Source organism: Panthera uncia (assembly GCF_023721935.1).
Source record: "Panthera uncia isolate 11264 chromosome E2 unlocalized genomic scaffold, Puncia_PCG_1.0 HiC_scaffold_19, whole genome shotgun sequence".
NCBI lineage: Eukaryota > Metazoa > Chordata > Mammalia > Carnivora > Felidae > Panthera > Panthera uncia.
In genome coordinates this window covers 6,368,008-6,395,215 of record NW_026057588.1, presented here as the reverse complement: position 1 = coordinate 6,395,215, position 27,208 = coordinate 6,368,008, and the positions used below count along the sequence as shown (strand labels likewise).

Genomic DNA, 27,208 nt, shown 5'->3' with positions numbered 1-27,208 from the left:
CAACGGGACATTGTTATACTAAAATTATTCGGCGTTCATATCTGAAATGCAAATTAAACTGGGCGCCTTTGTGTTTTTATTTGCCAAATCTGGTACCCCTAGGCTGGTGTCAGTCCCACCCCTTCCTCCTCACTGGGAGGGCTCGCTGATTTCCGCCCCCAGGTCCACTGGAAGCACCCATGCCAAGACCTCAGTCCACCTCTCAAGCTCCCCTTCGTCTTCTGCCCTAAGGTTGGATGCACCTACTGGTAATACCTGTTGTGATGGGAGCACCTGCCCCCACATTCAACCTCCGTGCCTGGGACCTGGTGTGTGCAGGTGCCACGCGGCCTCCTGAGGACACAGGCAAATCAGTCACGGTGTCTGACCTCAAGGGGACCCAGTTTGGTAAATGAAGCTTCTGAGAAATGGAAAAGCACTGAAGTGCTCGTAACTGCTCCCCCTCACTGCCACCCCCCAGCCAATGCTGGGACAGATGTTCACGACAAAGGTGTGGTCACTTCTTCCTGGGAAACCAGAAGAGGCCTCCTGGAGGAGGTGACCTGTGGCCACCTCTGTCCTTGCTCTCGTGTCACGTGCTTGGGCTGCCGTAACAAAGCACCACAGACAGAACAGCTCAAATGACAGAAAACATCTTGCCCGCAGTTCGGAGGCTGGAGTCCAAGACGAAGGCGTCAGTAGGGCTGGAAGAACAGGTTGGTTGCTTCCCAGGCCTCTCTCCCTGGGGTGTAGACATCATCTTCCCACTGAGCTCTCACGTGGCCATCTCTCTTTGTGTGTCTGTGTCCTGATCTCTTCGTAGAAGGACACCAGTCCTGGGGCGCCTGGGTGGCTCAGTCTGCCAACTCTTGATCTCAGCTCAGGTCATGATTTCACAGTTTGTGAGATCGAGCCCCAAGTCAGGCTCTGGGCAGCACGGAGCCTGCTTGGGATGCTTTCTCTCTCTCTCTCTCTCTGCCTCCTCCCTGCTTGCACTCTCTCTCAAAATAGATAAACATAAAAAAAAAAAAAAAAAAAGGACACCAGCCTACTGGACTTAAGCTTGCTCTATGGCCTTGCTTTAAGTGAATTACCCATTTAAAGGCCCTATCTCCACATACAGTCACATTCGCAGGTACTGGGGTTAAGGCTTCAACATATGAACGCGGCAAAGGGGGCACAATCCAGCCCCTAATACCCACCTCCTTCTGCACTCTGATCCAGGTCCCCACTGCCCAACCTGGGCTCTATCAGGGGAGAGCCAGGGTCCCTTTTCCCAGGGTAGGCTCTTGTCTAGAGATATCACAGCATGGAGCTCACAGAGGAGGGGCCTCCCAGAGAGGAGGGAGGACTGGGTCTTGACATGGGTTTGCCCTGATTGTGTGCAGACAGTTCCTTGATTTTCAGATTGTACTTAGTTGTGGAAGATGATAACATGGAGGAGGGGGGAGATTTGAGTCCACGGGATGTCCCTGTACATTTCTTTGCAACTCCTGTGAGTCTAAAGGTTCTTCAAAATGAGGTTAAAAGCCTGGGTGGCTCAGCCAGTTGAGTGTCTCTTTTTTTAAAAATTATTATTTTAATGTTTTTGTTTATTTTTGAGACAGCGAGAAAGCACGAGCTGGGGGACGGGTGCAGAGAGAGAGGGAGACAGGAACCAAAGCGGGCTCCATGCTGACCGTAGAGAGCCTGATGCGGGCTCAAACTCACGAGTGGTGAGATCATGACCTGAGCCGAAGTCAGATGCTTAGCCGACTGAGCCACCCAGGTGCCGCTTTTTTTTAAATTATTTTTGAGAGAAAGAGACACAGAGAGCATGAGCAGAGAGAGAGGGAGACACAAAATCGGAAGCAGACTCCAGACTCTGAGCTGTCAGCACAGAGCCCGATGCTGGGCTCAAACCCACGAACCATGAGATCATGACCTGAGCTAAAGTCAGACACTTAAATGACTGAGCCATCCAGGCACCCAGATCTGACTCTTGATTTCAACTCAGGTCATGATCTCACGATCATGGGATTGAGCTCTGTGTTGGGCTCCATGCTGAGCATGGAAACTGCCTGAGATTCTCTCTCTCTCCTTCCCTCTGTTCCTCTCCCCAGCTCACTCTATCTCTCTCTTTCAAAAATCGGGGCACCTGGGTGGCGCAGTCGGTTGGGCGTCCGACTTCAGCCAGGTCACGATCTCGCGGTCCGTGAGTTCGAGCCCCGCGTCGGGCTCTGGGCTGATGGCTCGGAGCCTGGAGCCTGTTTCCGATTCTGTGTCTCCCTCTCTCTCTGCCCCTCCCCCGTTCATGCTCTGTCTCTCTCTGTCCCAAAAATAAATAAAAAATGTTAAAAAAACAAACAAAAAAAAAATAAAAATAAAAATAAAAAGCAAGCCAAAATAGATAACCACAAAACACAACAATAAACGAGCTGATGACTGTAAATTGTATCTCAGCCCTGACCCTTCCCTGTCTATTAGACACCTACTCAGGAATCTGCAGTGTGCATTTCAAGCTTAACATGCATCATGCAGCACTATTTCTCACCACAAGCCTGCTTTTCATCTCTCTAAATATTATGCGGCACCAAGCCCTGCCCACACCTGAGCATTGGCCTGACGGCTTCCTTTACTTTCTTTACTCCCATGTACAATTACCCACAAGACCCATCAGCTCAACTTCTTAGGTATTAAAAAAATTCCATCCACTTATCCCCACCCCACTACCATTCATTACTCTCATCCAAGATGTCTCAATCTTAGCACCATTGACACTTTTTTTTTTTTTTTCAATTTGGGGCAGTTGCCTGGGTGGCTCAGTCGGCTAAGCATCTGACACTTCATTTGGGCTCAGGTCATGATTTCACAATTTGTGGGATGAGCCCTGTGTTGGACTCCACACTGACAGCACGGGAGCCTGCTTAGGATCCTCTCTCTCCCTCTGTCTCTGCCCCTCCCTTGCTTATCTCTCTCTCTCGCTCTCTCTCTCTCAAAAATTAAAAAAAAAATTTTTTATATAGAGAGAGAGCGCAGGGGAAAGGCAGAGGGAAACGGAGAGAGAGAATCTCAAGCAGCCCCCACTTGGAGCTCAATCTCATGACTATGAGATCATGACCTGGGCTGAAATCAAGAGTTGGATGCTCAACAGACTGAGCCACCCAGGCTGACCAGCACTACTGACATTTTGAGTCAAATAGTTCCTGAGGGGTGGGGTCCCTGGCAGGATGTTCATCAGTAGCCCTGGCCTCCAGCCTTCAGATGTCAGTAGCACCCCGTCCACCCCAGCTGTGACAACTAAAAACACTCCAGACATTGCCACCTGTCCCCTGGATGGCAGAATCACCCTCAATGGAGAGTCACTTCCTGGGTCCAAGCCATCACCCTCACTCATCTGTAGGACAGCAGTGACTGATTATTCCTGCTTCTAGTTTGCTCTCTCCAAGGTGCCTTGTCAACACAGCAACCAGAGTTACTTTTCAATTAGGGACACCTGGGTGACTCAGTCGGTTACCCATCTGACTTCAACTCAGGTCATGATCTCGTGGTTTGTGAGTTCGAGCCCCGAGTTAAGCTCTGTGCTGACAGCTCGGAGCCTGGAGCCTGCTTCCAATTCTGTGTCTCCCTCTCTCTCTCTGCCCCTCCCCTGCTCCCGTGCTCTCTCTTTCTCTCTCTCAGAAATAAATAAACATTAAAAAATGTTTTCAAATATAAATCAGACCGAGTCCCTCTCTTACTTAAAAGTTGCAGGGGTGTCCTGTTATATTTAGGAGAAAATCCAAACTGCTCACCCTATCTCCCGATGACCTCCTCAAACTCACTTTGAACCCTCTTTTGCTTTGCTTTTGCATTCCACCAGTAATCCCAGCTCTGTTTCTCACATTTACTAAGTTTGTTCCCACTTGGGGGGCAGTGATGTGTGACACTTGGGGTTGTCACTTCCAGGAATGCTCTTCCCGTGGCTGCCCCTCCCACTGTTCTCAGTTCAGAGTTGTCCCCAACATTTCCCCACCCCCACACCCTTCTGAATTTCCTGTGGCTTCTTGGGCCTCCCTCAGAATTCTCCACCCTTCCTCAGTGTGACCAGATCACCTCTGCCCATCCCCCAGCCTTGGCCAGACAAGGGCCAAGCAGCTAGCTGAGGCCATGAGAATCTTTTTTGGGCCAAAGAATGTTCAGATTTTTTCTGAAAGTATTCATTTAAAAAAAAATGTTTAGGGGCGCCTGGGTGGCTCAGTCGGTTGAGCTTCCGACTTCAGCTCAGGTCTGATCTCACAGTCTGTGATTTCAAGCCCTGCATCGGGCTCTGTGCTGACAGCTCAGAGCCTGGAGCCTGCTTCAGATTCTGTGTCTCCCTCTCTCTCTGACCCTCCCCCATTCATGCTCTGTCTCTCTCTCGGAAATAAATAAACATTAAAAAAATTTAAAAAAATAAATTTAAAAACATGTTTATTTATTTTAGGGGCACCTGGGTGGCTCCTTCTGTTGAGCGTCTGACTTTGGCTGAGGTCACGATCTCCCAGTTTGTGAGTTTGAAACTGGCACCAAGCTCTGTACTGACAGCTTGGAGCTTGGACCCTGCGTAGGATTCTGGGTCTCCCTCCTTCTCTCTCTGCCCCATCCCTTCTTGTACTCTGTCTCTCGCTCGCTCTCAAAAATAAATAAATGTTAAAAAAAGAAAATGTTTATTTTGGGGAGAAGGAGAGCCGGTGAGGGGCAGAGAGGGAGGGAGAGAGAGAATCCCAAGCAGGCTCCAGGCTGTCAGCACAGAGCCTCACCTAGGTCTTGAACTCATCTTGACCAGAGCAGAAATCAACTGACTGAGCCCCCGAGGCACCCCTGAACGGATTCCTTTAGAACAAACACCCAGCCCTGCAAGCCTCCCCTCTTGTTTCATTAATAGATGTTGAGCATGGGCTCAGGCTCCCTCCACCCCTGAACTCACAATGGGGTCAAAGGTAGATAGGTGGATGGGTGGGGGTGGAGGGTAGGTAAAGGGGCGGGAGAGGTTGGGGAGGGGAGAGAGAGAGGTAATTAGTTCAGGATTCTGCCCCAGGAGGGTGCAGGGATGTGGACCTGAGGACCAGAGCCATGCGAGGCAGGGTCCCAGTGCAGGATGAAGAGTCCAGGTCTGGCTGTAGTGGAGGCCCTGAGGGTGGTGAGGAGCCTTTATCTGGGGAAGGGGGCATCCTAGACAAACCCACCCCCCAACACGCACACACACCAGCCTCTTCCTGCCGCTTGTCCCGCACGCGACCTGTCCCTGGGGCTTCCGTTGCCTCTACTGCAGCTCCGCACGTAGCCCCAGGAGGCGCTCCGTCCCCGCAGCTCCGACTGACCCCTCTGGAGCCCCAGGCCCCAGGGTCTGTGAGGTCTTGGTCCTGGAGAACTCGGGGAGTATTTCTCCCGTGCCGCACACATTTGCAAACGGGGCTCTTCCCAAAAGGCTGCATTCGTTCTCACTGCACCTAGAAATTATGACTGCTCCTTTCACTGCACCTCAATAAACACAGTCTCTGCCAGGGAGAGCCTACTAAAGCAGTCATGGGAACCACTCTTCTTCCTTCCCCTGCCACAAAATAATTTTATTTTATTTTTTTTTATTTAACGTTTATTTATTTATTTATTTATTATTTTTTTTTTCAACGTTTATTTATTCTTGGGACAGAGAGAGACAGAGCATGAACGGGGGAGGGGAGAGAGAGAGAGGGAGACACAGAATCGGAAACAGGCTCCAGGCTCTGAGCCATCAGCCCAGAGCCCGACGCGGGGCTCGAACTCACGGACCGCGAGATCGTGACCTGGCTGAAGTTGGACGCTTAACCGACTGCGCCACCCAGGCGCCCCGTAACGTTTATTTATTTTTGAGAGAGAAAGGGAGAGCGGGGGAGGGGCGGGGAGAGAGAGAGAGAGAGAGAGAGAGAGAGAAAGCAAGCTTCCTGCCTGTCAGCGCAAAGCCCAACATGGGGCTCAAACCCATGAACCATGAGATCACGACTTGAGCTGAAGCCAGACATTCAGCTGACTGAGCCACACAGGTGCCCCTAACCGCCCCCCAACAATTTTTTTTAAGTTTATTTTTATTTATTTTGAGAGGGAGAGATAGAGAGCAAGTGGAGGAGGGGCAGAGACAGAGGCAGGGAGAGAGAATCCCAACCAGGCTCTACACTGTCAATGCAGAGCCCAACTCAGGGCTAGAACTCACGAACCGAACTCACCTGAGCCAAAGTCAGGAGTCAGAGGCCCAACCAACTGAGCGGCGCAGGGGCCCCTACCCTCCCCCAAATTTAAAACACTTCAGTACTGCCCCTGCTCACACAGTGTTCTCAAATGGAGTCCCACCCAGGCACACTCACCATGTGATGGCCGCATAAGAAAACACATTCCTGTGTTATCTTCATCCATCCAGCCGCTATAACAGAATTACCACAGACCGGGTGGTTTAAGGAAGGAACACTCACTTCTCTCAGTCCTGGAGGCTGGAAATCCAAGATCTAGGCGCTGGCAGATTCCATGTCTGGTGAGAGCCCACTTTCTAGTTCACAGATGACCATTTTCTAAAACGCCATGCCCTCATGTGGTGGAAAGGGCAAGGGAGTCTCTGGGGCCTCTTTTACACAAGGGCGCTAATCCCATTCATGAGGGTGCCACCCTCATGACCTAATGACATCCTAAAGGTACCACCTCTTACTATCATCACATTGGTGGGTAGGTTTGAACATACAGATTTTGGGGGGACCCAGTCTATAGCATGTGGTCTTACTCAGGTCCCACTGTCTAGGTTGGGGTCGTGTAATATCACACACAGGCAGACTCAGCGGGGCCTTCCCTTTTCTCTTCAAGTCAAGATGGCATATTAAAAAGCAAGATGCTGAGAGAAATACTGATCTAGGATACATTTGGATTCGCTAATTTCTAGTAAAGGGAAAATTCTGCAGGTTCAGTATTTTATTATCAGATGTGATTGCTACTCACTGGTGTGTGTTTTGACACTCAGTGTGAAGTATCCATTTTCCAAAGTGAAATGCCAGCTCTTTACATGAAGAAACAAGACTATCGGTGATGTGATCCCCATTTACTTCTCAACTTCCTATCTTTTTACTCTATTATTTTCATTTTTTCCCCTTTAATAAAGAGTAAAGCAGACCCTGCTGGCATTCACAGCCAGGCCCCAGTGTTCTCCTATTAAATATAAATGATCATCAGTAAAACTAAAAAGCAACTGACAGAATAGGAGAAGATATTTGCAAACGACGTATCAGATAAAGGGTTAGTATTCAAAATCTATAAAGAACTTATCAAACTCGACACCCAAAAAACAAATAATCCAGTGAAGCAATGGGCAAAAGACATGAATAGACACTTCTCCAAGGAAGACATCCTGATGGCCAACCGACACATGAAAAAATGCTCAACATCACTCATCATCAGGGAAATACAAGTTAAAACCACAATGAGATACCCCCTCACATCAGTCAGAATGGCTAACATTAACAATTCAGGCAACAACAGATGTTGGCGAGGATGTGGAGAAAGAGGATCTCTTTTGCACTGCTGGTGGGAATGCAAACTGGTGCAGCCACTCTGGAAAACAGTATGGAGGTTACTCGAAAGACTAAAAATAGAACTACCCTATGACCCAGCAATTGCACTACTAGGTGTTTATCCAAAGGATACTGGTATGCTGTTTCGAAGAGACACATGCACCCCCATGTTTATAGCAGCACTATCAACAATAGCCAAAGTATGGAAAGAGCCCAAATGTCCATCAATGGATGAATGGATAAAGAGAATGTGGTATATACATACAATGAAGTATTACTCAGCAATCAAAAAGAATGAAATCTTGCCATTTGCAACTAAATGGATGGAACTGGAGGGTATTATGCTAAGCAAAATTAGTCAGAGAAAGACATATCATATGACTTCACTCATATGAGGAATTTGACACAGAACAGATGAACACAAGGGAAAGGAAGCAAAAATAATATAAAAACAGGGAGGGGGACAAAACACAAGAGACTCTTAATTATGGAGAACAGAGGGTTACTGGAGGGGTTGTGGGAGAAGGGGATGGGCTAAATAGGTAAGGGGCATTAAGGAATCTACTCCTGAAATCATTGTTGCACTGTATGCTAACTAATTTGGATATAAATTTAAAAACACAATAAAATAAAATAAAATAAAATAAAATAAAATAAAATAAAATAAAATAAATATAAATGATCATGGGACACTTGGGTGGCTCAGTCGGTTAAGCATCCGACCTTGGCTCAGGTCATGATCTCGAGGTTCACAAGTTCAAGCCACGCATCGGGCTCTGTGCTGACAGCTCAGAGCCTGGAGCCTGCTTCAGATTCTATGTCTCCCTCTCTCTCTGCCCCTCCCCACTCATACTCTGTCTCTCTCTCTCTCAAAAATAAAAAACCTAAAAAAAAATTTTTTTTAAATGATCTCACAGGATATCACACCAGACGAGTCCACTCTGTGACTGAGATGGAACAAGCTAAGGATGAGGATTCTCCATAGTCCTGTCTTAACACAGACACAAACAAGAACAATCTAAGCTACAAAATGACCACACAGCAGCCCCCCTCACCCCGCCCCTAATCCAGAGTAACATGAATGACTGCGCGAATATTTACCAAATGTGGCTTTAGCCTTTGCTATGGACTGAATGCTGTATCTTCCCCCCACCATTCAAGTGCTGAGGCCTGAATCCCCGGTGCCGTGGTATTTGGAGGTGCGGCCTTTGGGAGGTGATTAGGTTAGGAGGGTAGAGTTTCCTGAATGAGATTTGTGTGCCCTTATAAAAGAGACCCTAGACGGCACCCTTACCCCTTCTGCCACATGAGGACAAGTGAAAAGCCCTCCATGAACCAGGACGTGTGTTCTCACAAGACACCGGATATGTTGGTGTCTTGGTCTTGAATTTCTCAGCATTCAGAACTGTGAGAAATAAATTTCTGTTGTCCATAAGCTACCCAGTGTGTGGTGCTTTGTTATAGTGGCCTGAACTGACTAAAACAGATACCCCTGGGAGCTCAGAGACATCACTTGGTGAGCTGGCATTTATTCATGTAACTAAAACCCTTGTCAAGCTATTAAACATTTCTGTCATTCTAGAAAATACTATCCATCATGCCCTTCCCTACCAGTACCAGTATTCAGAGTTAGAGCCTCTGCCCTGTAGATAGGGGGCAGCTTGAAGAAGAGAGCCTCTAACTTCTCAGCTGTGTTCACCTGGAATTTAGGGTCTTCAACATGTAGCTGGCAGGGGATGAGAAGCGGGGTAGCCGCCTGCCCTTTCATAGGAGGGTGCCGTGGCCCTCAACTTCAGACTTGGAGGAGAGGGCGCCTGTATTCTTGCTTCATCCCACTGGAATGGAGTTTCTATCATCCTGAACCAGAACAGGAATGGGAGTGGAATCAGCAACATTATTCTTAAAAGCCAAAACTGGGAATGATTGAAATGTCCCTCGGCTGGTGAATGCATAAATGAAATGTGGTGTATATTCATAGAATGTAATAACATTGAGAATAAAATGCCACTAACTAATGGCATGTGCTCTAACATGTTTGGACCTCAAAAACCTAATGTCTGGTGAAAGATATCAGGCACAACAGACTTTATATTATGTGATTCAATGTATATGAAATATTCATAAAATAGTTCATTAGAGACTGAAAGCAGACCAATGAGTTCCTGGAGCTGTGAAAGCACTGGTATTGATTACAAATGGGCACAAGGGTCCTCTTTAGGCTAATAAAAATGTGTGACAATGACTACACAACTCTATAAATTTACTAAAAAAGCCATTGAACTGTACACTTAAAATGAATTAATTTTGTGTTATATAAGTTGTATCTTAATAAAACAGTTATTAAAAATTCAAGGGGGTGGGGGAGCACCTGGCTGGCTCAGTCAGTAGATTATGTAACTCTTAATCTTGGGGTTGAGAGTTGGGTGTAGAGATCACTTACGAAAATTAAAATCTTTAAAATAAATAAATAAAAAACATAAAAGACCTAGGAATAAACCTAACCAAAGAGGTGAAAAGTCTATACACTGAAAACTATAGAAAGCTTATGAAATAAATTGAAGAAGACACACTAAAAAATGGAAAAATATTCCAAGTTATTGGATTGGAAGAACAAATATTGTTAAACTGTCAATACTACCCAAAGCAATCTACATATTCAAAGCAATCCCTATCAAAATAACACCAGCATTCTTCACAGAGCTAGAACAAACAATCCTAAAATTTGTATGGAACCAGAAAAGACCCCAAAGAACCAAAGCAATCCCGAAAAAGAAAACCAAAGCTGGAGGCATCACAATCCTGGATGTCAAGCTGTATTACAAAGCTATAAGTATCAAGACAGTATGGTACTGGCACAAAAACAGACACTCAGGATCAATGGAACAGAAGAGAGAACTCAGAAATGGACCCACAAACACATAGCCAACTAATCTTTGACAAAGCAGGAAAGAACACCCAATGGAATAAAGACAGTCTCTTCAGCAAGTGGTGCTGGGAAAACTGGACAGCGGCATGCAGAAGAATGAACCTGGACCACTTTCTTACACCATACACAAAAAGAAACTCAAAATGGATGAAAGACCTAAACATAAGACAGGAAGGCTTCAAAATCCTAGAGGAGAAAGCTGGCAAAAACCTGTTTGATCATGGCCACAGCAACTTCTTACTCAACACATCTCCGGAGGCAAGGGAAACAAAAGCAAAAATGAACTATTGGGACCTCATCAAAACAAAAAGGTTCCGCACAGAGAAGGAAACAGTCAGCAAAACTAAAAGGCAACCAACGGAATGGGAGAAGATATTTGCAAGTGACATATCAGATAAAGGGTTAGTATCCAAAATCTATAAAGAACTTATCAAACTCGACATCCAAAAGACAAATAATCCAGTGAAGCAATGGGCAAAAAGACACGAATAGACACTTCTCCAAAGACGTCCAGATGGCCAACCGACACGTGAAAAAATGCTCAACATCACTCATCATCAGGGAAATACAAGTTAAAACCACAATGAGATACCCCCTCACATCAGTCAGAATGGCTAACATTAACAATTCAGGCAGCGACAGATGTTGGCGAGGATGTGGAGAAAGAGGATCTCTTTTGCACTGCTGGTGGGAATGCAAACTGGTGCAGCCACTCTGGAAAACAGTATGGAGGTTCCTCAAAAAATTAAAAATAGAACTACCCTACGACCCAGCAATTGCACTACTAGGTATCTATCCAAAGGATACAGGTGTAGTGTTTGAAAGAGACACACACACCCCAATGTTAATAGCAGCACTATCAACAATAGCCAAGTATGGAAAGAACCCAAGTGTCCATCAATGGATGGATGGATAAAGAGGATGTGGTATACACATACAATGGAGTATTACTCGGCAATCAAAAAGAATGAACTCTTGCCATTTGCAACCACGTGGATGAAACTAGCGGTATTATGTTAAGCAAAATTAGTCAGAAAAAGACGAATATCATATGACTTCACTCATATGAGGAATTTAAGACACAGAACAGACGATCACAGGGAAAGGAAGCAAAAATAATATAAAAACAGGGAGGGGGACAAAACATAAGAGACTCTTAATTATGAAGAACAAACAGAGGTTTACTGGAGAGGTTGTGGGAGGGAGGATGGCTAAATGTATAAGGGGCATTAAGGAAGACACTTGTTGGGATGAGCACTGGATGTTATACATAGGGGATGAATCACTGGGATCTACTCCTGAAATCATTATTGCACTATATGCTAACTAACTTGGATGTAAATTTAAAAATTGATTGATTAATTAATTTAAAAAAGAAATAAAGATATTTTTTTAAATTAAATAAATAAATAAACAAACAGTCTGCTGGAGACTTCTGCTTCTGAGCATGAGAGAGTCATAGGGTCCAGAATTATCCTCCTGTAAACAACTAGGATATCAAACAAAATACAAGAAACTTCTCTTTTCATACATGGAAGAAGGGTGATCCTTGAGAGAAGGACAAAAATGAGGTGAACCATATAATCACTGAGGTTTTCTGTGAGGAGTTTGTTTGTAGATAGCAGAGTAAGAAAAAGGGTAAGGGCACCATGAAAGGGACTGAAATTTCACTGAGTTGAGCAGCCAGACTTTGAAGGTTAGGAAGCTGATGCGGCTAAAATATGTAGGTCAGAGTTTCAGACAGGAGTATTGTGGAGAAAGGGTTCAGAGTCTCCATGAAAGGTCCTGGAGTCGTTGGATCTGCGCAAGCATAGGGTGAAACCCCATGAACCCGAATGAGAACAATTTCTAAGGAGAGAGCAATTACCAGAGAGTTATTAGTTGGAAGATTCCCAGAGCTCACAAAGGGCTTGGACATGTGTATATTCCCTCCAGCCAGAGTAAAGATACCTTCTTGAATCTATGGAGTATTCAGTGAAAGCTCCAAAAGGGTGATGGCATTCAAGTGACAGAAAATTAGCCCAACACTAGACCTATCTTAGGAGGGGCTAAAATTAAAAAGTCTTAAAAATATTGGCCCAACATGCTAGTAACCTAACTGCCTTTATTTTTTTTTTAATTTTTTCAACGTTTATTTATTATCGAGAGGCAGATATTATCATCGAGAGAGACAGAATATGAGCAGGGGAGGGGCAGAGAGAGGAGGAGACACAGAATCTGAAGCAGGCTCCAGGCTCTGAGCTGTCAGCACAGAGCCCGACACGGGGCTCGAACTCACAAACTGCAAGATCATGACCTGAGCTGCAGTCGGTTGCTTAACCATCTGAGCCACCCAGGCGCCCCCCTAACTGCCTTTAAAAAAAAAAAAAGACCAATGTTTTTAAAGAAATACAACAAAAGCATGCAGTCAGCCACATAAAACTGACACTGTCCAGCACTCAGTGAAAACCTACCAGACATACAAAGAATTATGAACACGTGACACTCAACAGAAAAATTCATCCAATGGGATCAGGGTCAGACATGACACAGGAGGCAGATCTAGGAGACAAAGACATTAAAAAACTGATTATAAGTATGTGCCATATATACTCCAGGATGTAAAGGAAAACGTCACCATTATATGGAGAAGAAGTGTAAGATTAAAAAGAAAGGAAATGTAACTTAAAAAAAATTTTTTAAGTTCATTTACTTATTTTGAGAAAGTGAGAGAGAACAAATGGGGAGGGGCAGACTGAAGGAGAGACAGAATCCCAAGCAGGGTCTGCACCATGAGTGCAGAGCCCAATGCAGGGCTTGAATTCACGAACCGAACCGTGAGATCAAGACCTGAGCTGAGATCAAGAGTCAGATGCCTAACCGACTGAGTCACCCAGGCGCCCCAAAGGAAATGCAACTTTTAAAGAAGAAAATAAAAAAATAAAGAAAGAAGAAAATATATTATCTGAGATGAGAGTTCCACTGAATAAGTTCAACAGCAGATTCAACATTGTAGAATGATCGGTGAACTTGGAGATGTATCAGTAGATCCTGTTCAAACAGCAGAATATAGAGGAAAAAAGGCTGGAAAATGTCAAACAGATGTTCAGGGCCCTAAGAGATATTATCAGGCCACATAACCATATGTAAAAGGACAGACCCAGAGGATATGAGAGAATAAGAATAGAAAAAAAGAATTGAAATAAATATTGGCTTCAATTTTTACAAGTTTGATCAGTGTTATAAATCCACGGATCCAAGGTACTCAACAAATTCCAAACAGGATAATATTTTCTCTCTCTTTGTTTTCCCCTCTACCACTCCCCCCATCTTCCTGTCTCTTCCTTCACACACACACACACACACACACACACACCCGAAGGCATATATTAACCAAATGATTTAAACCCAGGGAAAAAGAGAAAATATTAAAACCAGCCAGAGAAAAAGACAAACTACAAACAAAGAAAGATAAGAATTATAGAATTCTCACAAGAAACTATGAAAACCAAAAGAATTTGAAGAACTGAAAGGGAAGACAATGTTATCCTAAAATTCTTTACCCAATAAAAAATATCTTTCCAAGCTAATGTAAACAGAAGCTTTTAGACAAAAAAGAGCTGAGAGAATTCATCACCAGCATACCTATGCCACAAGAAATATAAGAAAATATTTCAGGCACAAGGAAAGTGACGCTGTAGAGAAATCTTAATGTATACAAAGAAATTAAGAGCAATCGAGTGGTTAATATGTGGATAAACATGAAATGGTTTCTTTTTCTAATAAAAGAGATCTCTTTATAACAACTCAGGAAACAACAGATGTTGGCGAGGATGCGGAGAAAGAGGAACCCTCTTGCACCGCTGTGGAGAATGCAAACTGGTGCAGCCGCTCTGGAAAACAGTATGGAGGTTTCTCAAAAAATTAAAAATATAGAACTACCCTATGACCCAGCAATTGCACTACTAGGTATTTATCCAAAGGATACAGGTGTGCTGTTTCGAAGGGGCACGTACACCCCAATGTTAATAGCAGCACTATCAACTATAGCCGAAGTATGGAAAGAGCCCAAATGTCCATCGATGGATGAATGGATAAAGAAGATGTGGTATATATATACACAATGGAGTATTACTCGGCAATCAAAAGGAATGAAATCTTGCCATTTGTAACTACGTGGATGGAACTGGAGGGTATTATGCTAAGCAAAATTAGTCAGTCATACAAAGACAAATATCCTATGACTTCACTCACAGGAGGACTTTAAGAGACAAAACAGATGAACATAAGGGAAGGGAAGCAAAAATAAGACAAAAGCAGAAAGGGAGACAAATCTTAGGAGACTCTTAAATACAGAGAACAATCTGAGGGTTGCTGGTGAGGTATTGGGTGGGGGTGGGGGTTAAATGGGCAAGGGATATTAAGGAGGGCACCTGTTGGGATGAGCACTGAGTGTTCTATGTAGGCGATGAATCGCTAAATTCTATTCCTGAAATTATTATTATGCTATATGTTAACTAATTTGGATTCAAAAAGAAGGAAGAAAAAAAGAAAGGAAACATCAAAAAAGAGAGAAAAAAGATCTCTTTAACATTCGCTGTTTTAAAAATAATAATATTATGAGATTTATAACAATATAGTATGGGGTTGAATTATGGGCTTATCCCAACCACATTAAGGTAGAAGCAAAATGTTACAGAGGGGCTACATAATTCAAATTAATAATAACAAAGATTTATCCATCCCCTCACTTGCCCTCTCCCGCCATTGGTGCAGAACCACCAGGAAGCTTCTCGGGGAGCAGAGGTGAAGAGACTTTAGTTCTGGAGAAGAGGCAGGGCCACGCCATCCAGCACCGCCTTGCTCCACAAGAGCTGTGCCAGGGTGAGTCTTGGGATGTAATAGTTGGATGGTTCTTCAGCCGTCAGGCATCGGCATCACGGTGAGGAAGGGGGCTCACTTACAACCTGCAGCCTTATGCTCTTTGGAGCCTCTGAACCTGGTGGAAAACACAGTTCCGAAATGAGAGACTAGTTCCATGGAGGGTTTGCTCTGGAGAGGACAAGGAATGTGACGTCACCCAAGGGGTCACCCAAATCTGGGACGTCTTGAGAAAGGGCTTCTCACCTGGTGTAGTAGATCCAGGTGAGGCCATAGGTGAGAAGGAAGCCAACCCCCATGAGGGCCCCTCTGAGCAGGGTGAGGACAAGAGGCCAGGTGTTCCACGGCTCCCCAGATATCAGGGGGCAGGAACAGGAGATTCCTGGGGCAAGAGGATGGGAGTGAGTTTCCTTAAGTCCACACCTTGGTCCTGTCCACAGCCCCACCTCGGAATGCAGGTGTCCTGCGTGCACTCACCCTGCACAATTAGGTTCAGGGAGACGTGGTTGGAGCCCCACGGGTGCTGAGCTCGGCAGGTGAATTCTCCTCCATCCCCCAAGACCAGCCGGGGCAGCACTAGGACCCCGGGATCTGAAGGCTGGGAGGGGCTCAGGGTCAGGCTTCCCCGGGACCAGCTCAGCCTGGCGGGGAAGTGGCTGTCAGTGTCACAGACCAGGCGTAGGGACTGGCCCTCCTCAACTCGCAGAGAGGTGGCATTGCCCAGGGCCTCTGGGACTAGGGGACAGAGAGAGTCAGAAGGGCAGGACTGAGAGCCCCTTCTCTCCCTCTGTCCTTCCACAGACACGGGGGGTGGAATATAGTGTCTCATAGACAAGTGTTCCAAGCTAAGGCAAGTAAGAGTGAAGAGCTATCGGGGAGGTAGGGACAGGTACCCGGTGATCCCAGGACAGGCAGATGGACCGCTGAGCAAGAGTTGGCCATGTCTAGACCTGGCAGAGAACATCCCAGGACGTGGACTTGGTGCATGATGCCGAGAGGGGTGTGGACACAGGTAGGTCTGACCACTTGCAGGGAAGATTCGGAGGCTCACACACAGGTGATGCTCTCAGCCTTTCCTCTGAGGGCCACGGGGAGCCGTGGGAGGGTTTTGAGCAGGGGAGGAACAGGGTCCGATCTGGGGCATGTAGAGACGCATTTGGGCACAACTGCAGCGGGCAGGACGGGGAGGGGACAGAGACTGAACAGAGAAGGCTGGACCAGGGTGCAGGTGGTCTCACTGTGTCCAGGTAAGAGAGACAGAGGCCCGAGGCGGGGCTGCTGCTGTGGGGGTGGAGGAAGACAGCCACTGTGACATTTTCAGGAAGTCCAGTTTGCAAAACGCACTGAGTCATGGGGAGTGTTGGGCGAGGCACAGAAATGTCTAAAGTGACTTCCAGGATATTGACTCAGGTTGTTCAGGAGGAAGGCCCTCCCACCAGTGGCAGGGGAGTGCACTCAGGACAATCGGGACGGGACAGAGATCTGTGAGGGTCTTCAGGGCAGACGTAGGACTGGAAGCACCAGGGGACGGGCTTACCCACGGGGTCACGCAGGAAGCAGCCAGAGGCCCGGAGCCTGGCAACAGGAAGCTGTATTTAAGGTGCCTTGTGGGACAGTGTAATGTCATGGTCACAGGAGAAGCGGAGAATCAGGAAAAGGGAATGACGGCAATGAGGGGAGAGAGGTCAGGGGAGAGGAGGCAGCCATGGTGACAGCAAACGGTGGAATAGGACTCACAGTGATTCTAGAGAGTCCGGCCAGGGGGCGGGACCAGGGAGGGGATAAGGAGCCATGGGGTTTCATTCCATCAGACCCTTACAACATTCCCTTATCTGACCTCTGAGACATCAGTTGTGCCCCAGGTCTCTCCCACCTGTGCTATTTCCCCTGAAGATGCGGATGATCAGGTTCTGCGGAGCATCTGGAACAGGAACAAATAATTGGTCACCTGCAGTATTGTGAGGTGGTCACGAGCGGGGGCGGGGGGGGCCCGGGTATTCTCTCCATTTGAACCTGTGCTTCCAAGAATACTCCCTAAGTATCCCGCCCAAGCCCTGCCTCCCCCACCCCCAGCACCCACTGTCCTCAGGGACCCTGGCGTCCTGGCCTGGCACTCACAGGACACGTTGAGCTGGATGGTCCTCTCTGTGCTAACGTTAGCTCCGGGGAATCTCACTCGACAGGTGAGGTCGGTGCCGTGGTCCTGGGGCCCTGGGGTGAGGGTGAGCACTGAGAAGTGTGTCCTGTGGCCCAGGGAAGTGAGGGCATCCCCGATCCAGGAGAAGGTCGGCGGCGTCCCCTTCTTACAGGCCCAGGGCACGCTACAGGTAATCTTCTTGGGCTGGCCAGATTCTAGGGGCCCCTGGATGTCGATGTCAGGTGTCCGTGTGAGAGCTGAGGGAGAAAGAGAGACAGAGACGCAGGCCCTGCGTGTGCCCCCAGAAGCAGCCTCTACACCAGGCCAGCCGTTTCCTCCCAGCCAGGATTGAAATCAGGGGGTCCCCTCCCGGGCCTGCCCTGGGGCCCTCAGGACCCATGCATGTCCTCTCCTTGACCCCACTCCTTACCTGTCACACGCACAGAGAGCCGGTTCTTTAGGAAATTATATCTCACAGACGGCCCTCTCTCCACCCTAAAGAAGTATGTCCCCGAGTCCCTTCTCCGTGCGTCTCTGATGTCCAGGGAGCAGTCGTAGTCCCGGGGGTTTCCGAGGAGGCGGAATCGACCCTGGGTCTCCTTCTGCACTTTTCGACCTGGGTTGTTTGTGGCCACTGGAGCATCCTGTGCTACATTGGCCCCTTCCCGGAACCAGTAGCCATACACAGGGTAAGAGTCATTCCAACTATTCAGGGGATAGAGGAAATTGCAGGGCACGGAGACGCACAGACCCTCCTGCACCACCAGTGACTCCAGAACCTGCAGCCAGTATCTCCTCTCCTGAGCCCGGGACCCTGCAGGGAATTGAGTGTCAGTAGCGGCCCCGCCCGCCTGGCCCTCTCCCCTCCGCCCACTCACCTGCCCACAACAGGGGCAGCAGCAGAGGCAACAACATCTTAGAGACAGATGTCTGGGCTTCCTGTGGGTGAAGAAGGGAAGGCAGAGGGAGGCTGAGGGGGGCCCACGGGAAGCTGGGGAGGAGCACCAGGCCTCACGATTTCGCAAAAGGGGAACTGCCGCTGCGGAGCTCACCTCCCACCTGCAAGGTGCTGGTGACCCCCCGCACTCTCTCCTGGAGACCCAGGGAGGAGAGACCAGGAGAAGAACGCTGTGTCCTGCCCCCCGTCTCCACTCTTCCCTCCACCAACGGGGCCTGGACCAGGACCTCTGAGAGCATGTGAGGCATGGGACATGGTGAGTCTCCTAAGATCTTCCCATCTGAGGTGTTGTCTGAGCAGTGTTGTCTACACCAGGGAGCTAGTCAACTGCTGTCTACACCTGGAGGGCCAGAGCCTCATCCAGACCCTCGAGTGGTCGGTCCTGCAAGGTGGAGGACTCTTGAGGTCTGTGAACATCCGGGGTAGAAGGAAAGAAGGGATGCTGGGTGAAGTGAAGGCAGGAACCACTCATTCATTCATCCATTCCCCAAATGCTTAGTGAACATCTGTGTTGGGGGAGCTGGAAACACGACAGATGAGTCTGACCAGGTCAATCCGGTGACAGGGTCCCCACCCATGGTACCACTTCCTCCCTAGACGACGGTGCTGTCCCCGTGGGGTGCAGAGCTGCAGGCATCTGTGACTTTGCTATGTGTCCTGGTGGCCTACTGGTTATTTTCTAAAAATCCAAGTGCAGGATTATTTTGGACTTGCGGTAAACAGGAACAACTCTTTTCAGGTTGCAGAACTTAAAGCGGTTCCCGTTAAGGAACCACCCCCCATTTCCCCTTCCCCCCAGCCCCGGAAACCACTGTTGTACTTCCTGTCTCCAGGAATTTGACTACTTTAGAGACCTCATATAAATGGAATCATTTCAATCGGCCATAACGTCCTCAGGGTTCATCCGTGTGGCGGCATGTGTCAGAATTTCTGCCCTTTTTAAGGCTGAATAATATTCCATGATGGGTTAGAACACATTTCGTTTATCTGTTCAGCTGTTGAGGGACACTTGGGCTGCTTTTTACCTGGCTATCGTGAATAATAGTGCTACGAACATGGGTGTGTAAATATCTCTTGGCCCCTGCTCTCGATCCTGCATATGCACCCAGAGGTGGGGCCACTGGACCATATGGTAATTCTAATACTAATTACACACACACACACACACACACACACACAACACACACAGGGGAGGGGGAGGGGCAGATAGAGGAGGAGAGAGAGAGAGAGAGAGAGAGAGAGAGAGAGAGAGAGAGAGAAAGAATCCCAGACAGGCTCTGCATTGTCAGCATGGAGTCTGATGCAGAGCTCAATCCCACAAGGGTGAGATCATAACCTGAGCCAAAATCAAGAGTCAGACACTCGACTGACTGAATGAGCCCACCCCGGTGCCCCCGTGTTTAACTCTTGAAGGAAAGTCCAAAGAGTTTTCCACAAGGCTGCACCATTTTTCATTCCTGCAAGCCATGTGCATGGGTTCCCATGTGTCCACATCTTTGCCAACACTGGTTTCCTACTTTCTTCTTTTAAGTAGAACATCTGTCCTAACAGATGTGGTTTAGACTTGCATCTCGCTAGTGACTAATGATGTTGATTATTTTTTTCATGTGCTCCTTGGGGGTTTGTGTATCTTCTTTGCCGAAGTGTCTATTCAAGTCCTTTGAAAATTTTTTTAATGTGTATTTATTTTTGAGAGACAGAGACAGAGTGTGAGTGGATGAGGGGCAGAGAAAGAGGGGGAGACACAAAATCAGAAACAGGCTCCAGGCTCTGAGCTGTCAGCACAGAGCCCCAGGTGGGGCTTGAACTGGGGACGAGCAAGAGCATGACCTGAGCTGGAGTCGGATGCTCGACCGACTGAGCCCCCCAGGCGCCCCAACTCAAGTCCTTTGGATGACAGAGATTTTGAAGTTGTGTTCATGGTTGTACCCTGGCACCCATGAAAATGCTGGCACATAGCAGGTGTTCAATGATACTTGCCGGACGAGTCTATGAGTGGGGCTCCTTGGTTAAGCCTCCAACTCTTGATCTTGGCTTGGGTCGTGATCTCACAGTTGGTGAGTTCGAGCCCCGCATCGGGTTTTGCGCTGATGGCGTGGAGCCTGCTTGGGATTCTGTCTTTCCTTCTCTCTGCCCTCCCCTGCTTGTGCTCTCTCCCTCTCTCTCTCAAAATAAATAAGTAAATAAACTTAAAAGAAACAAATATTTTTTAAAAATAAGTCTATGAGTAAATGACTGGCTATCACTCTTCCACTCAAAACCATACAACCACACATATGCACACATACACACACAGGTGAGTGGCATTTAAGACTGATCCTGAAGGTAATTAGGACTTGGAGAGGCAGGAATGGGGAGGGAACGGCATTTCAGGAGAAGGAACAGCATAGGCAAAGCCTCAGAGTCAGGAAAACCCTAACCCGGCTGGGTGTGGAGACGTTGTAAGATGCAGGGAGAGAAAGGGACCTGGGTGGAGAGTTCAGTGGGAAAGAGACCACATCAGGTCTTCAAATCTAGCCTGTTTGCCCCTCAGTTTGGACTGTGGAGAGGAATCCTAGGTCTTCATACTGTGGAGAAAGTGGATGATAATGGTGTCCCGAGACTCAATGTGTTGAGGACGGAGGGGGAGGCAAGAGACAGGTGCGTTAGAGGCCCGGGGAAAAGAGGAGGCCGCAGGAACAAGCAGGGTCAGGATGGGGAGGAGACGGGAGCTAGGATGAGCTTAGAGGAAGGATGGACAAGACCAGGTGATGTAGTGGACCAGGCAGAACAGAGGGAGGTCATGGTGGAGAACCACACCCCGGTTCTGACCTTAGAGATGAGGCCGTGCCAGCCATGTGAGGGAATCTCAGCGGAGATGAAGGTTCAAGAGGAACGTGGCAGCTCAACCGCCACTGTGCTGAGTGAAGCAATCCCGGGGCCATCCTGGAGGAGGTGATGGTGGGATGTTGGGTGGTGAGCTGCCCACATCACTCACCTGAGGGATTAACTGGGCGTGGTGTTGGCCTCCTCCACGCCCCCTGCAGGCCTGGCTTCTCCTTCCTGAGGAATCTCAGTCTGAGAGAAGACACCGGGGCCTTTCGGTCTGGTCTTGGGAATGCAGGGCCAACTGATTCACTCCGGTTCCCAGTTAAGGGGCTGGAGGGCAGACGAGGTGGGAGAGTGCAGGTCTGGCCCCGTAGACGGCTATGAGCACAGCAGGCGCAGCCCGTCCCGTCCTGGACACTGTGGAATCCTCACACCTGGTCAGCCTCCCCCCTGCCCTGCCCTCTGACCTGTTCAGTCCCTCCTGCGCTGGTTCTGGGACTCGGCCACAATCCCCACCCTCCTCAGGCCTCCCCTCCCCCTGGGGCAGTGCTCACACGAGGACGATGAGGCGAAGGAGGATGGATTCGTGGATTCATGAGCTTGACTGCTACACCGTGTCCTCTGCTCCCGGCTGGTCTCTGGACATCGGTCCCCCAGGCCCCCCTGCGTCACCGCTGTGGCACCCCATGTGCCTGAGCCGCACGCTACCCCGTGCCCTGGCCTTCCAGCAGCTGGACAGCGGGCTCTGGGGCTGCCTGCTCGGGGACCAGTGAGCCAAATGGCATTGAGGGGTTAGGGTCCACTGTGCAGCCCCTGGACACTCACCCTGCAGAGAGAGGCTCAGGGAGGCGTGCTGGGAGCCCACCGCACTCCGAGCTCAGCAGGTGTATTCCCCTTCATCTCTCTCCTGTGCCCGAGGCAGCTCCAGCACCCCAGGGTTCCAGGGCTTCGAGGAGCACAGGGTCAGCTCCCCGGGGCCCAGCTCAGCCTGACTGGGGGGGTTTGCTGTTGACACAGACCAGGCGCAGGGACTGGTCCTCCAGGACTGAAAGAGATGAGCCATTCTCCAAGGGCTGTGGTGGCGGAGAAAAAGAGACTGAGGGTCAGAGAGACAAAGAAATTGATACAGGTGGACACCAGCAGAGAGGGGCAGACTCAGACACACAGACATGGATGGAGATCGAGACTCTGGGCGTCTCCCTTTGGGAGAGGGATCCAGGGAGAGGCACTGAGCATAAGCCCAGAGGCTGCTCAGGCCCCTTCTTTCTCTGCACTTTATATCTGACATAGCTTTATCTCTGCCCGGATGGACTCTGTCTGGCCGGATTCAGGTCCCAGGAAGCACAGGCAGAGGGTCCTGGGCCTTCAGGACACCCGTGCACGTGGTCATTCCTGCCCTAAATGCCGCGTCCTTCCATCAGGACCCACACTGACCCAGCAAACTCTGTCCTTTCTTCGGATTTCCACTTGACACTTGTTTACTGACTTAACAAGTCATCTCCAAGGGGACTTAGTCTTACATTTTTTTTTTTTACATTTATTTAGTTTTGAGAGACAGAGAGAGACAGAGCACGAGGTGGGGGGAGGGGCAGCTAGAGAGAGGGAGACACAGAACCTGAAGCAGGCTCCAGGCTCTGCGCTGTCAGCACTGAGCCCGAAGCGAGGCTTGAACTCACGAACCGTGAGATCATAACCCCAGCCGAAGTCGGACACTTAACCGACTGAGCCACCCAGGTACCCCAAGGGGTCTTACTCTTAGAAACTCATGGTCTGGTGGGGAACAAGGACCCGGGAACAGGAGATCCCAACACCACCTGACTCATGTTGAGGTGGTGGGGACACTGGGCTGGGCAGCCTTGGAGCTGGCAATGTAAATGAGACTGGCAGATCCAGGAGGGCCTCCTGGAGGAGGCAGCTTCTGAAGTCAAGTGTGAGAGGCAAGCAGGGGCGGCAAAATGATGACAGGGCTGGGAAGGGCACGGCAAGAAGGAGGAACAGAGAGTGCAAAGACAACCAAGGACAGAACATGTCCAAAGAAAATCTAAGAGGACCTACCGAATCGGCGCTAAGGAGTGTAGGATAGAGGAGGGCCTTCAGAGAGGACACCACAGGGGGAAAGGCAGACAGTTTATTTTTAAAAACTCAAAGTGGTGGTGGGGGGGTGGCACCTGGGCGGCTCAGTTGGTTAAGCCACTGACTTGGGTTCAGGTCATGATCTCGAAGTTTGTGTGTTCGAGCCCCACATCTGGCTCTGAGCTGACAGCTTGGAGCCTGCTTGGGATTCTCTCCCTCTCCCTCTCTGTCTGCCCCTCCCTCCCCCCCCCCCAATAAATAAATAAACATTTTAAAAAGGTACAAACTGGGGTGCCTGGGTGGCTCAGTCAGTTAAGCGTCTGACTTCGGCTCAGGTCATGATCTCACAGCTGGTGAGTTTGAGCCCTGCATCAGGCTCTGTGCTGACAGCTCAGAGCCCGGAGCCTGCTTCGGATTCTGTGTCTCCCTCTCTCTCGGCCCCTCCACTACTTGCATTCTGTCTCTCTTTTTCTCTCAAAAATAAATAACCATTAAACGTTTTTTTAAAAATAACATAAAATAAACATTAAAGGTTTTTTATAAAGGTAAAAACTTCCAGTTATAAAATAAATAAATCCTGGGGATGTAATGCACAAGGTGATTATAGTTAACAATACCGCGTTGCATATTAGAAAGTTGCCGAGAGAATAGATCTTGAAGCCCTCAAAACAAGAAAAAAAAATTGTAACTATGTACGATGATGTTCCCAGTTTTACCAAGGCGATCATTTTGCAACATATACAAATATCCAATCGTGCCGTTACACACCTGAAACTAATAAGTTGTTATATGTCAAGTTGTTATGCCTCAATAGGAAAAAAATTGAACACGTGACCCAGCTACTTACCTTTCAGGAATTTATCCCAAAGGCATAGACACACACCTGAGAAAGTGGGTACGAGTACGAGATTACCGATTGCAGCGTTTCCGTTAATACAATAAAACGAACGCCATGATGTTCCGTTAGTGGAAGGCGCACGCAGAAGCAGAACCCGCCCACGTGAAGGAATACTGCGCAGTCACAGAGCAGAAGGAGGACAGTCTGTGTTACTGACGGCAAAGGGTCCCTTAGATCCTTAGCAAACACACTGAGGCTCAGAGCATTCTCTGCACACGAGACACTTTCCGGGAGGGAACTGGACATCTGAGGCCGACTTTGCTGTGCGTTTTGAATACGTGTCCGTGTGAATAGATTAGCTGTTCAAAAGTACTCAGATAAATGGTTGGTAGGAAAATAAAAGGTGAGGGTGTCCGGAGGTGCATGATAAGGGGCAGTTCTGCCGGGCGAGTGTCGCCCTGTTCTTGCTCTCCTGATAACAGGGGGGAGGGGACAGCTGCTCACAGGGCCATGGGGGCCGGGGAGGGGGAGGGCCCCTGGGGGACCCACAAGAGGGACCCGGCCCTGCCCTTGCTCCCTGCACCCTAGGAGGAGCCCCTATCCTACCTGTGCCGTTTTCTTGGAAGACAGCGACGGTCAAGTTCCACGGAGAATCTGGGACAGAAAGACATGGCAGATAGGCGGCAATGGAGAGGGCTGGTGGACATTGGCCCTCAGTCCCCATGGGAGCTGCATAAATGGGAAGAGGGTGGAGATCCTCCTGACCCCCTCCCAGCCCACATGCCAGGACCTGACACCCAATGTCCCAGGCCCTGACCCCCCAGCCAACTGCCCTCAGGACCCCATCAGGGATCCAGGTGGCCCTGGCCCAGTTCTCACAGGACACGTTGAGGTGAATGGTCCTCATTGTGGTCACTCCGGTCCCAGGCAAGGTCACCTGACAGGTGAGCTCAGTGCCGTGGTTCTGCAGCCGTGGGGTGAGGGTGAGCACAGAGGAGAGGTGGGTCTTGGGGCCCAGGGAAGCGAGGGCCGCTGACGTCCAGGAGAAGATGGGGGGCATGCCCCACTCACAGGCCCAGGGCATAGAGCAGGTCAGGTTACTGGGGCGTCCAGACTCCAGGGTCCCCGAGATAAGGATGTCAGGTGTCTGGGTCAGGGCTGGGGGGAGATGGGGAGACACGGGGATCAGGAGGAGGGTCCAAGGTGCAGCCTTGAGAGAAGCCTCAAGCTTTGGTCCAGCCCCTGCCTCTGAGTCCCAACATGCATTACCCCCAACCCCTCCAGGGTTGTCCTGAGACCCCCAACCTTCCCCTGTGGCTTCTCCCACAATCTGCTCCTTACCTGTCACACGCACGGAGAGCTGGTCACGTGTGTAAGTATATCTCACAGAAGGCCCTCTCTCCACCCTGAAGACATATGTCCCCGAGTCCCCTCTCTGTACATCTCTGATGTCCAGGGAGCAGTCGTAGTCCTGGGGGTTTCCAAGGAGGCGGAATCGGCCCTGGGACTCCTGCCGCACTTTTCCATCTGGGTTGTTTGTGGCCACTAGAACATCCTGTTGTACACCGGCCCCTTTCCGGAACCAGTAGCCGAGAGCTGGGGTAGACTCAGACCAGCCTTCCCGGGGATAGAAGCATCTGCAGGACACTCGCACACACAGGCCCTCCTGCCCCTTTGCGTCCTGCACTTGCAGCCAGTAATCCCCCTGTGGCCCCCTCCCGGCCCCCCTCTGGCCCTCGGCCCCCTCTCTCCCCCAGAGCAGGGCCAACAGCAGCAGAAGCATGTCTGGGCTTGGAGGTGCCGGGTCCCCGGGGAGCCTGTTTCTCCGGGTCTGTCTCTTAGAAGCTAAGAGCTGCAAGACTGAGAGGAGGCCCCGACAGGAAGGTGACAGTGATGTCAGAACAGTGGCCTTCGTCAGAGAAGGAACCTCGCACGCAGAAGCTGTCAGGGCCGGGACAGCCCTTGGGAATCAGCCATCCACCACCGCATCTCCACTGCTGGGGACCCTGGGCCTAGAGGCCAGAGAGGGTGAGAGCCTCGCCCAAATTCACACCCTGTGCAGGGCTCGAGCCCCATCTCCTGCCTTCCTGCCAATGCCCCTCCCCTTCTGGGGTCATTTTTTTGCAAAGTGAAAAAGGGTTCCTTCCTTTGGGCCAGACCACCTGAATCACAGGCCGTACATGTCTGTAGAAGTCAGTGCTGCCGGTGGGGCGGTGGGGGAGGGGGGGCGGTATCAGGACCTGGGAGATGGGGGAGGCTAGAAGGGGGTGTGAGGAGGCCCACTGTCCTCCCTCCCTCGGAATCCACGTGGTGGGCATCCCTTCCCTACTTACGAGGTCACACACTAGCCCCGGGCACTGCCTCAAGAGTCACTGTAAAACAGTAAGTGTCCAGCACCTGGAGCTCTCTGTGACAAGTAACTGTAATTCTGTGATTATTTGTGCTTTGTGTGTTTCAAAATTCCATTTGTAGATGCCTACATATTACACTTGTATATTTGGGGTGTGTGTGAATTAAGCCTTTGATCTTTATGAAGTGCCCATTGTTTTTAATGTTTATTTATTTATTTATTTATTTTAATGTTTATTTATTTTTGAGACAGAGAGAGACAGAGCATGAACGGGGGAGGGTCAGAGAGAGGGAGACACAGAATCTGAAACAGGCTCCAGGCTCTGAGCCGTCAGCACAGAGCCCAACGCGGGGCTCGAACTCACGGACCGTGAGATCATGACCTGAGCTGAAGTCGGACGCTCAACCGACTGAGCCACCCAGGCGCCCTGAATGTTTATTTATTTTTGAGAGAGAGGGTGCCCGCACGAGAGGGGGAGGGGCAGAGAGAGAGGGGGGCAGAGGATCTGAAGCAGGCTGGAACTCACGAACCTTGAGATCATGACCTGAGCACAAGTAGGACGCTAAACTGACTGAGCCACGCAGGCGCCCTACTAAGTGCCCATTCTTGATGCCTTTTGCCTCAAAGACTCATTCATCTGATTTTAGGACACCAACACCAGCTTTCTTTTGTTTTGTGCTTGCATGGTGCATGGTATCTCTTTAGACATCTTGTCATTTCAACCTTTCTGAATCTTTCCATTTTATTTTTTAA

The 27,208-nt window shown here is 49.2% G+C and overlaps 3 protein-coding genes across 3 annotated transcripts in view; all 3 read right to left on the bottom strand.

The window, feature by feature from the left end:
- The window catches only part of SIGLEC10 (sialic acid binding Ig like lectin 10), a 28,168-nt gene extending 9,028 nt beyond the window's left edge, over nt 1-19,140 (bottom strand). Inside the window, exons 1-2 of the mRNA XM_049621370.1 lie at nt 18,307-19,140; nt 18,135-18,242 (exon numbers count right to left, since the gene is read on the bottom strand). Of these exons, the coding sequence (XP_049477327.1) occupies nt 18,135-18,242; nt 18,307-18,343 (145 nt within the window). The 5' untranslated portion in view covers nt 18,344-19,140. The remainder of the gene's footprint in view (nt 1-18,134; nt 18,243-18,306) is intronic.
- LOC125915568 (sialic acid-binding Ig-like lectin 14) lies at nt 13,659-17,158 on the bottom strand. The gene is made up of 4 exons (XM_049621511.1): nt 16,185-17,158; nt 15,769-16,026; nt 15,538-15,673; nt 13,659-15,409 (listed from the first exon to the last, which is right to left on the bottom strand). Exons 1-4 carry the CDS (start codon nt 16,276-16,278, stop codon nt 15,367-15,369), a joined length of 531 nt encoding a protein of 176 aa, XP_049477468.1. The 5' UTR covers nt 16,279-17,158; the 3' UTR covers nt 13,659-15,366.
- A 4,869-nt stretch (nt 19,141-24,009) lies between the features above and the next one.
- Nucleotides 24,010-26,361, bottom strand: LOC125915535 (sialic acid-binding Ig-like lectin 8). The gene is made up of 3 exons (XM_049621466.1): nt 25,447-26,361; nt 24,985-25,263; nt 24,010-24,759 (listed from the first exon to the last, which is right to left on the bottom strand). The coding sequence occupies exons 1-3, from the start codon at nt 25,886-25,888 to the stop codon at nt 24,479-24,481; spliced, it is 1,002 nt and encodes a 333-aa protein (XP_049477423.1). The 5' UTR covers nt 25,889-26,361; the 3' UTR covers nt 24,010-24,478.
- Between the last annotated feature and the right edge of the window lie 847 nt (nt 26,362-27,208).